The sequence below is a fragment of the Bubalus kerabau genome, chromosome 18, assembly GCF_029407905.1.
Source record: "Bubalus kerabau isolate K-KA32 ecotype Philippines breed swamp buffalo chromosome 18, PCC_UOA_SB_1v2, whole genome shotgun sequence".
NCBI classification, from domain to species: Eukaryota; Metazoa; Chordata; class Mammalia; order Artiodactyla; family Bovidae; genus Bubalus; species Bubalus kerabau.
This window is the reverse complement of record NC_073641.1, coordinates 35,279,010-35,292,482: the sequence shown is the minus strand read 5'-3', so window position 1 is coordinate 35,292,482 and position 13,473 is coordinate 35,279,010. Positions and strand designations below refer to the sequence as shown.

Below are 13,473 nucleotides of genomic sequence, written 5' to 3'. Positions count from 1 at the left end.
CCACACTGTTCTCCATAGTGGCTGTACTAGTTTGCATTCCCACCAACAGTGTAAGAGGGTTCCCTTTTCTCCACACCCTCTCCAGCATTTATTACTTGTAGACATTTGGATCGCAGCCATTCTGACTGGTGTGAAATGGTACCTCATAGTGGTTTTGATTTGCATTTCTCTGATAATGAGTGATGTTGAGCATCTTTTCATGTGTTTGTTAGCCATCTGTATGTCTTCTTTGGAGAAATGTCTATTTAGTTCTTTGGCCCATTTTTTGATTGGGTCATTTATTTTTCTGGAGTTGAGCTGTAGGAGTTGCTTGTATATTCTCGAGATTAGTTGTTTGTCAGTTGCTTCATTTGCTATTATCTTCTCCCATTCTGAAGGCTGTCTTTTCACCTTGCTAATAGTTTCCTTTGATGTGCAGAAGCTTTTAAGGTTAATTAGGTCCCATTTGTTTATTTTTGCTTTTATTTCCAATATTCTGGGAGGTGGGTCATAGAGGATCCTGCTGTGATGTATGTCAGAGAGTGTTTTGCCTATGTTCTCCTCTAGGAGTTTTATAGTTTCTGGTCTTACGTTTAGATCTTTAATCCATTTTGAGTTTATTTTTGTGTATGGTGTTAGAAAGTGTTCTAGTTTCATTCTTTTACAAGGGGTTGACCAGATTTCCCAGCACCACTTGTTAAAGAGATTGTCTTTAATCCATTGTATATTCTTGCCTCCTTTGTCAAAGATAAGGTGTCCATATGTGAAGCACTGATTTTTAAATAGGGAAGCCTCAACCTAAATGTCCATCAACAGATGAATGGATAAAGAAGATGTGGTACATCTATATGATGGGATATTACTCAGCCATAAAAAGCAATGAAATTGGGTCATTTGTAGTGACGTGGATGGACCTAGAGTCTGTTTACAGAGTAAAGTAAGTCAGAAAGAGAAAAACAAATATTGCATATATTTGGAATCTAGAAAAATGGTACAGAGGAACCTATTTGCAGAACAGAAATAGAAAACGCAGATGTAAAGAATATACTACCATGTGTAAAATACATAGTTAGTAGGAAGCTGCTGTGAAACAAACACAGGGAGCTCAGCCCGGGAAGAACGGTGGGTGAGAGGGAGCCTCAAGAGGGAGGGTATATATGTATACATATAGTTGATTCATGGTGTAGTACAGCAGAAAATAACATATTGTAAAGCAGTTAGACTCTAATAATAATAAAAAATAGGGAAGCCTCATTTTTCTGAAAAATTCTGTTGGACTATTTTGAATGTATGCGTTGATAATTCTGGATAAGTAAGATATTAATGTTAAGAACTGCCAGTGGTTTTCCAGAGGGAATTCATTATCATTGTCATGAGAGGAAATTGAGAGAAAGAGGTCCCACCTGTCGTTGGTCCCCCAGGTGGTGGGAAGCAGCCAGAAATTCCTTAATCTGTGAGCTGACAAAGTCCACATCTTGGCAGGATGCTAAGGTGGTTCCCAAGGCTTTCCAAAGAAATTTCTGGAAAACAAAGGACAAGCAACAGAATGTTAAAAGTTGGAAAGCAAGACTGATAAAAAGTAGAAAGAGTAAAAACAGTTATTCAAAAAAAAAAAAAAAGACATTGAGTTGACTTAGGACTGCTTGCTTATCAAGCAGTTTCACGTATTGTCTCTTCTTCAAAATGTTTCCTGCCCACAGGCTTTGTCCTCTGCCTGTGCTCTCCTGCCTTCCTCTATGCTGTGTGCCCTGCCATCCTAATAATAACTTTTATTACCTACTGTGATTTTTAATTTTCTTATTGTCTCTATGCTCAGAATTTCAGTTCTTGGTAGCAGAGGTTTTCACTGATTATCTATGTACAAATAAGTGTTAATAAGTTCTTATTGAATAAACATGCTCAAGGAAAATAGGGTTATTTTGAAGACAATGTCATCTGATATTTTCAAACTTCACAGTATATTGACTTGGTTTATAGTTTAAGAGATTTAATAGTAGTTTTGAAAGTAATACCTTGGCTTCTCTACCATTATCTCTCTCTGGAAGTGCTGCCAGACTGGTGTTAGGAACGAAGCAGAAAAGTCACATAAGAACTTTCACGTACACATGTGTCTTCGGTAATGAACACTGAGTAAATTGGGGAAGGAAAGCACCCAGTGGAGGAACGCTGATGACAGAGCATGTCAGGAATCATTCTGTGGCTTCCACCCCCTCCAGAGGCGGTGAGAGTGTTGGATCCATTATGCCAGCCATACGCTGGGCACTTCTGTAGTGTCGGGATGGAGAAAAGGCAAGTAGAACAGGCACTGCTTCCTGTCATCTTTCATTGGAGGCCATGTAGAGTTATTGACTAGGGGCAAGGGACAGCCCTGAAATAGCTTGTGTTTGAAAATCACAGCACATGCCTGGCTGTAAATAGGTGTATGAACATGCAGGTATACAAAGCAATTTAATACCAGACTGGCATCTTTTAATTTAGAATGTCCATCTTGTTACAGAAAGGAGAGAAAAGTGGCCAGTTGGAAGTCCACTCCAAAAACTCTGCAGAGCTCAAAGGACTGTAGCTCTTGCGTGGTCATTAGTGATAAGAAAGGATCTATGGCACAGGAGGAATGGAAAATCTAGGCATAACAGATAAAGACAAATTAGTACATTCAGGAGAAATTGTACAGTTTAATCTGATTTGGGATGGGGGGGGGCCATAAGGCTATAAAACAGAGTAAGAGTAGACTTGATCAGAGTAAGACTCTGATGAGGAGCATCCACTCCATTCTCAGTTGTCTAGGCAAGAGATCCCCTAAGTAGGGCCAAAGCTGCTAGAGTCTATTTAGCTTCATCTTGGGAGAAGGGCAGGAAAGAGTTGGGAAAATCTTGTGCTGCAGGAATATTGATTTGAGGAAGGAGGAAAATATATTATATTATAATATAGCTTCAGTGCCTCCCAGTACTGCTGACCTTTTGCTTATCTGCTGAATTTTGTCAGATTCAATGAATAGTGCATTCACACCTGGGGACTTGGTTAGGAATCCCAGAAATCAGAAAGCCCGAATTGGGGGGAAATTGTGGTTGATTGTAAAATAGCCATAATCTTTCTATCTCACTTCTGCCCATGTTTCCTGCTATGGAAGTTTGCGATTCCTATCAAGACAAGTCTATTTCTCCATTCTTTGGATCTGGGCTTGCCTTGCAACTTGCTTTTGTCACTGGAATGTGGTAGAAGTGATAGTATGCCCCCCTTGAGCTTAGACCTCAAGGATCTTGCACACATCATTGCCACCACCATGATAGCAAGCCCCTGATAGCCTGCTGCAGGATGAGGGACTGCAAGGAGCAGAAACAAGTTGTCCTAGACAAGATCATCCCAGACCAGCCAATCCCCAGTACATGCCAGTGAGGCTAGTTGAGATCAGAAGATTTCCCAGTTGAGTCCAACCCAAATTGTCAACCTGCAAAATCCAAAGCTTTTTAGATGCCCGTTATTTTAAGCCACTAAGGATAGCTTGTCATGCTTTTAAAGCTACTTGGTACACTCCTAGTTTTCTGGTGTTAGGCATAACAGTTGAGAGCCACTGAGGCAGCTTGTTGTTTGAATTGTTTTGTCTACTCACACCACCATTATCTTGAACTAATCTTGTGGGTTTGGGAGCCATTGGATGAATGTTATTACATAAGACGCAGAAGGCTGGTTTATGTATAAGATGAGGCATTGCTCACCAAATCTTCCTGATGGGTGTGTCTGTAGGCTGGGTAGGCCAATTTGGAGAATCAGTACTCTGTACCAAATTAAAGAGTCAATCAATGAGGGGAATTTTGAAAATTACATAGAAGAGTTGCAGGTTGCTAATAAAGAACTTGTGGAAAGAGACACTTAATCCTGGGAACACAATGATTTAGGAAATGGTTTTTCCCAGGAAAAAATTTAGGGTTTGAAAATGATGTAACAGAGTTGTAGGTTGATAATAAAGGATCTGTGGGAAGAAGCACTGAATACGGGGAACACTTAATGACTGAGGAAATGTCTTTCCAGGGGGGAATAAATTTCAGAATGATATAACCACAGTGATAACCACAATCTACTTTTTATTGAACACATGCCACGTGCCAGACACTTCACTAGGGTCTTTATATACTTTATCTCATCGAACCCTTATAACAATACAATCCTCAGAGAGAGATAAAAATTTCCATCTTATTGGTGAGCATACTGAGGCTCTGAAAAGGTTAAAAATTTTACCAAAAGCTGCATTAGTAGTTAAGTAGTGGAAGCTGAATTCAAACTCCATTTGGAATGGATGGTTACAGTGTGGAGGGTTTGGTAGAGGTCATGTGTAGAGAGAGGAATGAAAATTTGTAAATATGTAAATTTGAGTGTTCGGTTTTGTTTTGTTTTTCAATTAAAAAAAAAGAGATTATTTCCTGCAGCCAGCCTCACAAGAGTGGCCCAGTAGAATGGAAACCAAGACATAAACTGGCATTAAACCAGTGCTATGGTTAAGAGGCTGCTATTTGTTCTCCAGTAATTTCTTTTTTTTTTTCTTCTCTAGAACAGAACCTCCAAATTTTGGTCAGGCAAGTATTTATCTTAAAGGCACTATACTCAGCAGTTTTCCTTGTAGATAGGCTGTGGCCCTGTAACTTTGGGTCAAATAAAGGTAAACAGAAGGGAGGGTTTTTCTAACCACTTCTTCCTTCTTTGCATTGCAGTGCAGACAAGCTGGAACTTGCACCACAATTTTTGGTCATAAATTAGAAGGTACGGTCTCTGAGCTGAAAAACCAACCTTCTCAACAGAGGTGTTGCTGTAACTGTCCATTTGCTGGTTGAAATCCCGACTCAGTTGAATGGTCCAGGCTACATCACTGATCTTCCATAACGATTCTTTGAGCAACTGTTGTAGGAGGAGAAAATCAGATATGAATGTGACTGTTTAATGTGTTTTCTTGCTATTTTTCTGTTACAATATATTCTAGAAGTATAAAATGTAAACTATATGGGATTATTCCTTTTCCCATAAAAACTTGATTACTTTGAAACTTTTCTTCTTATTTTAGAAGACATACTCTGTATTGTTCTGAATTTCCAGTAAGAATCAGATCCACAGGAAGTGGAAATTAACTCCATGTAAGTGCCTTCTGTTTTCCTTTTAAATAAAAATTGCCAAAAGACTTACAATAGAAACTCATCCAATCTGAAACTTAAATTGAAGTTAACATTTTTCAAGGTTTCAGTAGATTTGGAAAAACTCCATTTGTCAAAGTTAGTTTGTTTTATTATATACTAAGAAAAAGGGACATTTTTGGAATAGTGAATTAAAGGCCTTGAAGAACCAATTAGATATACATGCACAAGTTGCCAACTTCAACTGGAGTAATGAAATATTCCTCATTTCACCAATTATTTTGAGCCAGGGCCACAATCAGTCATCTGAACCCATGTCTTTCTTCATTGAACCACATAAGAAGAGGTGTTTTTGTCTTTTTGGAGGACAAAATCCATTGCAATTTCTAAAATCTATGATTTATCCTACGTTTTCTCTATCTTAATCTTAGAAAGAACACAGTGTCAAAACCATTGAAAAAGTTTGTGAATGTGTTTTCTTAATAAGAATTCATTCAATGGATCTTTTGAAAAGTAAAAATTGTACAACCTTGGCATTATAAGGGAAGAAAGCAAATGTAGACAGTTTTGGAAAAAGAAGCCAAGAAGTATACTCAAGATTGGAGGAATGGAAAGTAATGTTCTCAAGGCTTCAAGAACTTTCCTTCCTAATAAGAACAGTTATTTTAAAATGGTAAGTGGGGAAACAAGGTAGAAATTTTGATAGAGGGAGGGAGGGAGAGATAGAAGAAGCATGAATATAGGAGGAAGATAGATTCTAGACTTAAGGAACAGGAAGAATAGAGCTGTTGCTTTCAAACCTCATATTGGATAAGACTCATTTGTGAGCGTCATCAAGACCTGTAAGCTGTCAGGTACCCCCTCTTGGAGATTCTGATTCTAGAAGTGGGGTTTTAGGGGTAGAGGTGCTGTGGAGCAATCACTGAAATATGACATTTTATAGAAATTAAAGTTCACATGAAAAGATGCTCAGCATTGCTAATTATTAGAGGAACACAAATCAACTCTAAATGTCCATAAACAGAGAAATGGATAAAAAAGCTATGGTACATATATACTGTGGAATATTACACAGCCATAAAAAGGAATGAAATAATGCCATTTGTAGCAACATGATGGATCTAGAGATTATCATACTAAGTAAGTCAGAGAAAGATAAATATCATATGATATCACTCATGTAAGATATACTTTTTTTAAAAAAGATGCAAATGAATTTATTTATAAAACAGAAATAAACATAGATATCAAAAACAAACTTATGGTTACCAAAGGGAAACATGGGAAGGGGAGGGATAAATCAGGAGCTTGGGATGAACACAAACATGTCTACTATATAAGATAGATAGCCAACACGGGGGCTTCCTAGTAGTGCTAATGGTAAAGGACCCGCTCACCAATGCAGGAGATGTAAGATATGTGGGTTTGATTCCTGGGCTGGGAAGACCCCCTGGAGGAGGGCATGGCAACCCACTCCAGTATTCTTGCCTAAAAAATCCCATGGACAGAAAAGCCTGGCAGGCTATAGTCCATAGGGTCACAAAGAGTTGGACACTACTGAAGCGACTTAGCATAACAAGGACCTACAGTATAACACAGGGAACTCTTCCCAATATTCTGTGATAACTTATATGAAAAAATAATCTAAAAATGAATGAATATATATATATGTATAATTGAGTCATTTTGCTGTATGCCTGAAACAAAGACAATATTGTCAATCAGCTTTACTCCAATAAAACCAAAATACTAAAAAAATCTAGCAAATTTTATAATCAAAATCCTAAAAAGTTATTTGACAGGTACTTTTTAAAATATAAATTTAAAAATAATTATAAATACCCTTAGCTTACTTTTAAAAATACACCTCTTCTGTAATACATAGTAATAAATACACCCCCTCAAAACTGCCCCCAAATGAAAACAAACTACAATGAGGTACTACCTCATTAGATTAGTATGATTAGAATGGTCATCTTTAAAAAGTCTACAAATAACAAATGCTAGGGAGGGTGTGGAGTAAAGGGAAACGTCTTACATTCTTGATGAGAATGTAAGTTGGTATGGCCCCTGTGGAAAACAGTATGGAGGGTCCTCAGAAAATAAAAAATAGAATTGCTATATGATATAGCAAGCCTGCTCCTGAACAAAACTATAATGCCAAAAGATACATGCAGCTCTATGTTCATAGCAGCACTATTCACAATAGCCAAGACACAGACACAATCTAAGTGTCCATAAATACATGAATGGATAGTGAAGACGTGGGACATATATACAATGAAATACTACTCAGCCATAAAAAAGAACAAAATAATGCCATTTACAGCAAGATAGATGCAAGTAGAGATTATCATACTAAGTAAATCAGAAAAAGACAAATATCATATGGTATCACTTATATGTGAAATCTAAACTATGACACAAGTGAACCTATTTATGAAATAGAAACAGTCTCCTGGACATGGAGACCAGACCAGTGGTTGCCAAGGGGGACGGGGAGAGGGAAAGGATGGAGTGGGAGGTTGGGATTAGCAAATGTAAGTTTTTATATATAGAATGGATAAACAACAAGGTCCTACTGTAGCACAGAGAACTATATTCAATATCCTATGATTAACCATAATGGAAAAGAATATTGATAAAGAATGTATATGTATATATATAGGTATGTATAACAGAATAACTTTGCTGTACAGCAGTAAATCAATACATTCAATAAAAAAATAAGGAAGCCATAGTTAATTTCTATATAGGTAGTTTATGCACTGAAACTCTGTTGGATTAAAAGCTTCCTGGCTGTGGGCTCCTTGATCTTCTGTGGACTCCTAAAACCAATGTGCTGTTTGTAATGCTAATGTCCAAGTCCTATCTGCAAGTCCTATCTTACAGTTTTGGGGATTTGACATTATGGCACTGTTGGCTGTCAAAGCCCAAAAAGTTATGGATGAGAGTAAGATTCTTTTCTGTAGAAGGGGTGCAATGTGGTCTTTTGGTGTTTAGACATCAAGAAAAAGATAATGAGAAGCAGATATAGGAGGAAATGGAGTTGTATTTAGGAGCAAAGAAGTGGAAATTATGTTAATTTCTGCTTCTCTATATGAATGATGAAAGAATGCAATTGGAAGGAGAGGAGAAAACTTGAAAATTAGAGAAGATTTAAGAAAGAGGGAGAAAAATATTAGTATGTGAAATCTTCAAAACTGTCCTAGATTCTGAACCAAATTGAAGACTAAAGATAGTTGTTCAAATTATGGTAATTTAAAGAGTACAATGTTGACACGATCACATCTAATAGTCTAACAATTTTCTCAAGAAAAGAAATGCTGTTTCCTGCCCTTGGGAATTTAATTCTTTCTGGTCAAGGTGAGTAATTTTAGGTGGTTTCATCACCCCATCATCAACAGTTGGTCTGGGAGCCATCTTTACCTGAAGCAGCATGGTCTCCCACAGCACGATACTACTGTTCTTTCCTAGAAACAGAAATGGATGCAATAAGGGCAAAAAAAAAAAAAAAATTCAAGATGTACTTCTCCCTTGCCAGGTTCCCACTGGATGCTAGTGTTCCATTTTCAGTTTTCTCCCTACACAGGATGGTTATTTCAGATTAAAATTACTATGTTAGCAATCTTAAATTGCTAGTTCATGGTAAAAATCCAGGCTTTTTGCCAATTTCAACAGTACTTACTGAATGATAGTATTTTAATATTCTAGCATAGATGAATAGTAACATTTTAGAATACTACCAAAAGAAGACTTCTCTAAATACAAGAAAAAGGCCAGATCACAAGTAAAAGTTCTTGCTAAGTATGTAACCCACCTGGCCTTCTTACAGTATAAGTATTTGGTAGAGAAATGGAACCTGAGGAGTCTAAGAAAAACAGAGCTGTCCACCTTGCGTATCAAGTTCAATGTCCTTATTGTCTAGCATGAACACTCATGGCTTAAGACACAGAAGGGGTGCCTTGTTCTTCGTGCTCTTGCCTCCTTGAATAAGACCTGATCCCATGCACTTGTACCTTCCAAGGGCTGTAGGAGTTCAGGTATGCGTGTTTTCCACAGCTCTACTAAATTTGGGTGAATTATCTCAGGCAATATCTTCAAAAGTCCTATAGCACCAGCCCCACGCAATTTCCCCACACTAGCGAGAATAGATATTACCTGGAGGATGGAAGAAAAATTACTGATCAACTCAGGGGTATTTAAAGGGCTCACCAACATTTTCCTTTTAGTCATTGTTCTGGATTCCCTAGAATCCTTCATTAGTTAATCTTTTAACAGACCATCACAGACTCTTCTTACTTATTCTAGAGCAAAGCTAATACTTAGACATCCATCTGTCCAATTTTTTTCTACAGATAAAGTGAAAAAGTATATGGAAGGCATCAACTGAAAATAAATGAAATGTACTAACAGATCTATCTGTGAATTAAATAAGGGCACGTGGAGATACAACTGGAGTAAATGACACATACATGGCCAAAAGGAGAGAGAGAGAAATCTAAACAACAGATATGCAATTTGCTTGAATTGTTCTTATGGATCAGATTCAGTTTACACTTATTAAAAAATCATAAATGAAGTTTTAAGAAACATTTCAGAGTTAGATGATCTTGCCAGGAATAAATTTTCATGACTGTCATTAATATAGCAGAACATTTATTATGCCGTTTTAGTGTTTCTTTTGGTTTGGAGTATCTTTGTTGCTTTTACTATCATTTATTTGGAACTGGAAATATCTGCATTGGTTTACATTGATCCCGCCTTGGTTTTTCATAACTCACTCACCAGAAGTCTGGCTAGTAGCTGTTGTGGTGAAGGAAGTTTCACTAGAAAGAGAAAGCAATTTTCATTACTGTTATGGGGACTAGAAAAATTCAGACTGGGGTTGGGTGTACGAGCAAAGCCTGGTAGCCCTTCAGGAAATGAGTCTCTCATAAGAGAAATGTTTTGCTTTGTTTTAGAATGTACAAACCAGCTCCTGTAGAGATGACAAGTGCTGTTGACTCTTTGGCATTATTCTTCTTTCTTTCCTCTGCCATAAACAGAATCCTGATGATATTAAACAGGTATTTCAGCGTTCCCGTATATTCCGCAGGTACCACGAAAGTCAGGATTCTGGGCCATAGCACCTGTGGAAAACAAAGGCAAGACGCAAGTGCTGCTTGTTCTTTTCCATTGTTCCTCCCTGGTCCTCACTGCGTGTTTCCCTCTAGTTTAGAAAACTTCCTCTCGCTTGTTATTATTTTGCTCTTTGGGTCAAATCAAAATGAATCATGAAATCCGTCTCTGCTGAGCACATTCATTTTCAGGCGCTACTGGCCATGAGTGTTTCTCCATGGGGTTGCTGCTGGAATCTGGGACAGGACAAGTCTTCACTGTGGGTCACTGCAGGAAGCGCCAGGCTCCGCTCACCAAGTGCCAGTAAGCCCCTTGTCAATATGACAACCAAAAATGCCCCATATATTTCTCCAAAGTCCAAGACTGGAGTGGAACTCTCCAAAGTGAGACTGATTGGGAATGGATAGCGAATGGACTGCGAATGGACTGCGAATGGATAGCGAATGGATAGCAAATGCCCCAGGTGCTAACTTCTGTAGTCTGTGTGTTTCACATCCCTTGGAAATCTTGAATATGGCTCATGTCCTAATGGAAACCTAGGTATCAACTTGGACTCTGCCTTTTGTCTTGCCATCTGTATTCAATCACCAACATGCTGAGTTGCTTCAGTCATGTCTGACTGTTTTTGACCCCATGGACTGTAGCCTGCCAGGCTCCTCTGTCCATAGGATTCTCCTGGCAAGAATACTGGAGTGGGTTGCCATGCCTTCCTCCAAGGGACCTTCCTGACCCAGGGATAGAATTCAAGTCTCTTATATCTCTTGGATTGGCAGGTGGGTTCTTTACCACTAGTGCCGCCTGGGAAACCCCATTGAATCACCAAGCCTAGGCCTATTTTTCATTATAAGATTTTTCATGCCCTTGCGTATTTCCCTTCCTACTTTTATGATCCATATCTAGTCCTATGAATCTCATCTCAACTTATATATAGTCTCTGTGCTTAGACTACTCATGTCAATTCACCGCCTCCCTATAGTTATCAAATGTTTCAGTTCAGTTCAGTCGCTCAGTCGTGTCCGACTCCTTGCAACCCCTTGAATCGCAGCACGCCAGGCCTCCCTGTCCATCACCAACTCCTGGAGTTCACTCAGACTCACATCCATCGAGTCAGTAATGCCATCCAGCCATCTCATCCTCTGTTGTCCCCTTCTCCTCTTGCCCCTAATCCCTCCCAGCATCAGAGTCTTTTCCAATGAGTCAACTCTTCGCATGAGGTGGCCAAAGTACTGGAGTTTCAGCTTTAGCATCATTCCTTCCAAAGAAATCCCAGGGCTGATCTCCTTCAGAATGGACTGGTTGGATCTCCTTGCAGTCCAGGGGACTCTCAAGAGTCTTCTCCAACACCACAGTTCAAATGTTTGGCCCTTGCTTAAAATTTCCAGTGGCTCATCAAGGACAAGGTAGGAATTTAGCATTTCAGATCCTTTATGATTCTGGCTCTAGACTACTTTTTCATCATTTACTACTAGATCAGAAATTCCCCAAACTTTAATATGCATCAGAAATGTTGGAACTTATTTGCATGCTGATTCATGGGCCCCATGCCCAGATATGCTGACTCATTTAGGTCTGGCATGTGACCTGGAAATCTGCATTTTAAATAAATATTGCAGGTAATCTACAATCACACCTTAAAATACCATCCTAGATAAAGCCTCCGATTCACTTAAATTGGTCTGTAGATTGTCTTCTGGCTGTGCCATGTATTTCTGGCCATTAAATCCTTTCCCAGGTTGTTTTTCTTAAGCAAAATGCAGATCCCAAAGTTCCTGAGGTTCAGGTTATTAGACCTCAAGTGAGGTCTGAGAATGTGTGCTTTTAACACCTTCCCAGGTAAGTGGGGGTAAGTTTAGCATTCACTGCATTACTACTTGGGAAGAAGAGAAACAATATATTAAGATGCTTATAAACTGCCATTTGCCTCCAGATATAAAAGAGTATGTAGCTAATTTAACACCTGTTTTTGAGAAACCATTATATGCTGGCCTTGAATATTCTCACATAATTTCTCTGGCCAGAGCGTCAAAAAGCTTATGACAGATGGAGTACCAACTTCTTTACTCCTAAATGGACAGAGCTTTAGAAAGGTGATCAAAGGAACTATGAGGGGGTGACAGAAGACTCCTTACCTGAGGCATTCCAATGACCAATGGGTCCAGGGTTTTTAAGACCTCCAGGCTTATTTCTCGGATAGATGTCTCTCCCTTTTCAGTCTCCTGGGAGTTAGGTTTTATTGGTTTCTCCTTTAAGAAAGATGAAGCAGGTGGCTTGTTAATAATCCCTGTTGTTGGTCTCCTCTGACCTTGGGTGTGTTCTTAGTCTCTGGGGTGGAGGATAAAGTCACTCAGCTTAAAGGGCTTGAGGAACCCAGTGACCTTGATCTCCAGTATCTAACCCCTGCTTTTAACTGCTCTTTGGAAGAATGGGGAGACAAAAATGCCTCTGGCTTTTTTCATAGAAAAACAAACATTGTGAACTTCAGTTACCCCCTTTCTCACTCAGGCCTTTCCCCATTTTTCTCTGGGACAAAAATTTCCACTACTTCCTATGGAGTGGACTGCAATTTCACTTGCAGGTTGTAAGATCACTGAGGTCTTAGACGTGTTTTTCAGGCTCTTCATCCAAAGGAACCAGTGTAACAAGTGTGGATGTTTCCTGTTTTCTAGAGACAATTCACTTTCTCTGCCTCTCTCCAAACCAGCCCCCAGCCTTGGAGGCCAGGTTGCCTCCTCTCTAGGGAAAACTGTGAGTTAACCTACCTTGCATTTGTGATAAGTTAGAAATGGTAGCAGTGGAAGGGAACTGAGAACACTAGATGCTGAAAAACTTATTAATAAAAGTGATAAAGCTTAAATATGATGTCAGTTACTAAATTGAACTGCAGGTATTTTTAAAAAGTCCCGTTGAGTCAACTGTACTTGTTGCAGAGCAGCACTCAAGATGGTGCCCTCTTCGTACCAGATTCTTGTTGGACATTGAAAACTGGGTGAAGATGTAGTCAATCAGTGGCCAGCCTTCCCGGGCTTCAATGTAGCATTTTTCACACATGGTTTGGATGAGGAGGAGGGTGGAGTTCCTCACCTAGAGTAGGGAAAATGCATTCACAATATTTAATTTCTTTGGGCAGAATGGAAATTTAGATACTCCTATTCTGTAACCTTTATGGATCGTTCAGTGGGAATCTTAAAAAAAAAAAAAACCCTATAAATTGAATGATATTACTGTAATAGATGGGGCTTCCCAGGTGGCTCAATGG

At 38.9% G+C, this 13,473-nt stretch overlaps 1 protein-coding gene across 1 annotated transcript in view; it reads right to left on the bottom strand.

The window, feature by feature from the left end:
* Positions 1-13,473, bottom strand: part of MROH2B (maestro heat like repeat family member 2B) — a 76,427-nt gene that overhangs the window by 43,088 nt on the left and 19,866 nt on the right. The window contains exons 12-19 of the mRNA XM_055555317.1: positions 13,176-13,298; positions 12,347-12,460; positions 10,072-10,228; positions 9,885-9,925; positions 9,116-9,257; positions 8,526-8,569; positions 4,759-4,866; positions 1,383-1,499 (exon numbers count right to left, since the gene is read on the bottom strand). Of these exons, the coding sequence (XP_055411292.1) occupies positions 1,383-1,499; positions 4,759-4,866; positions 8,526-8,569; positions 9,116-9,257; positions 9,885-9,925; positions 10,072-10,228; positions 12,347-12,460; positions 13,176-13,298 (846 nt within the window). The remainder of the gene's footprint in view (positions 1-1,382; positions 1,500-4,758; positions 4,867-8,525; positions 8,570-9,115; positions 9,258-9,884; positions 9,926-10,071; positions 10,229-12,346; positions 12,461-13,175; positions 13,299-13,473) is intronic.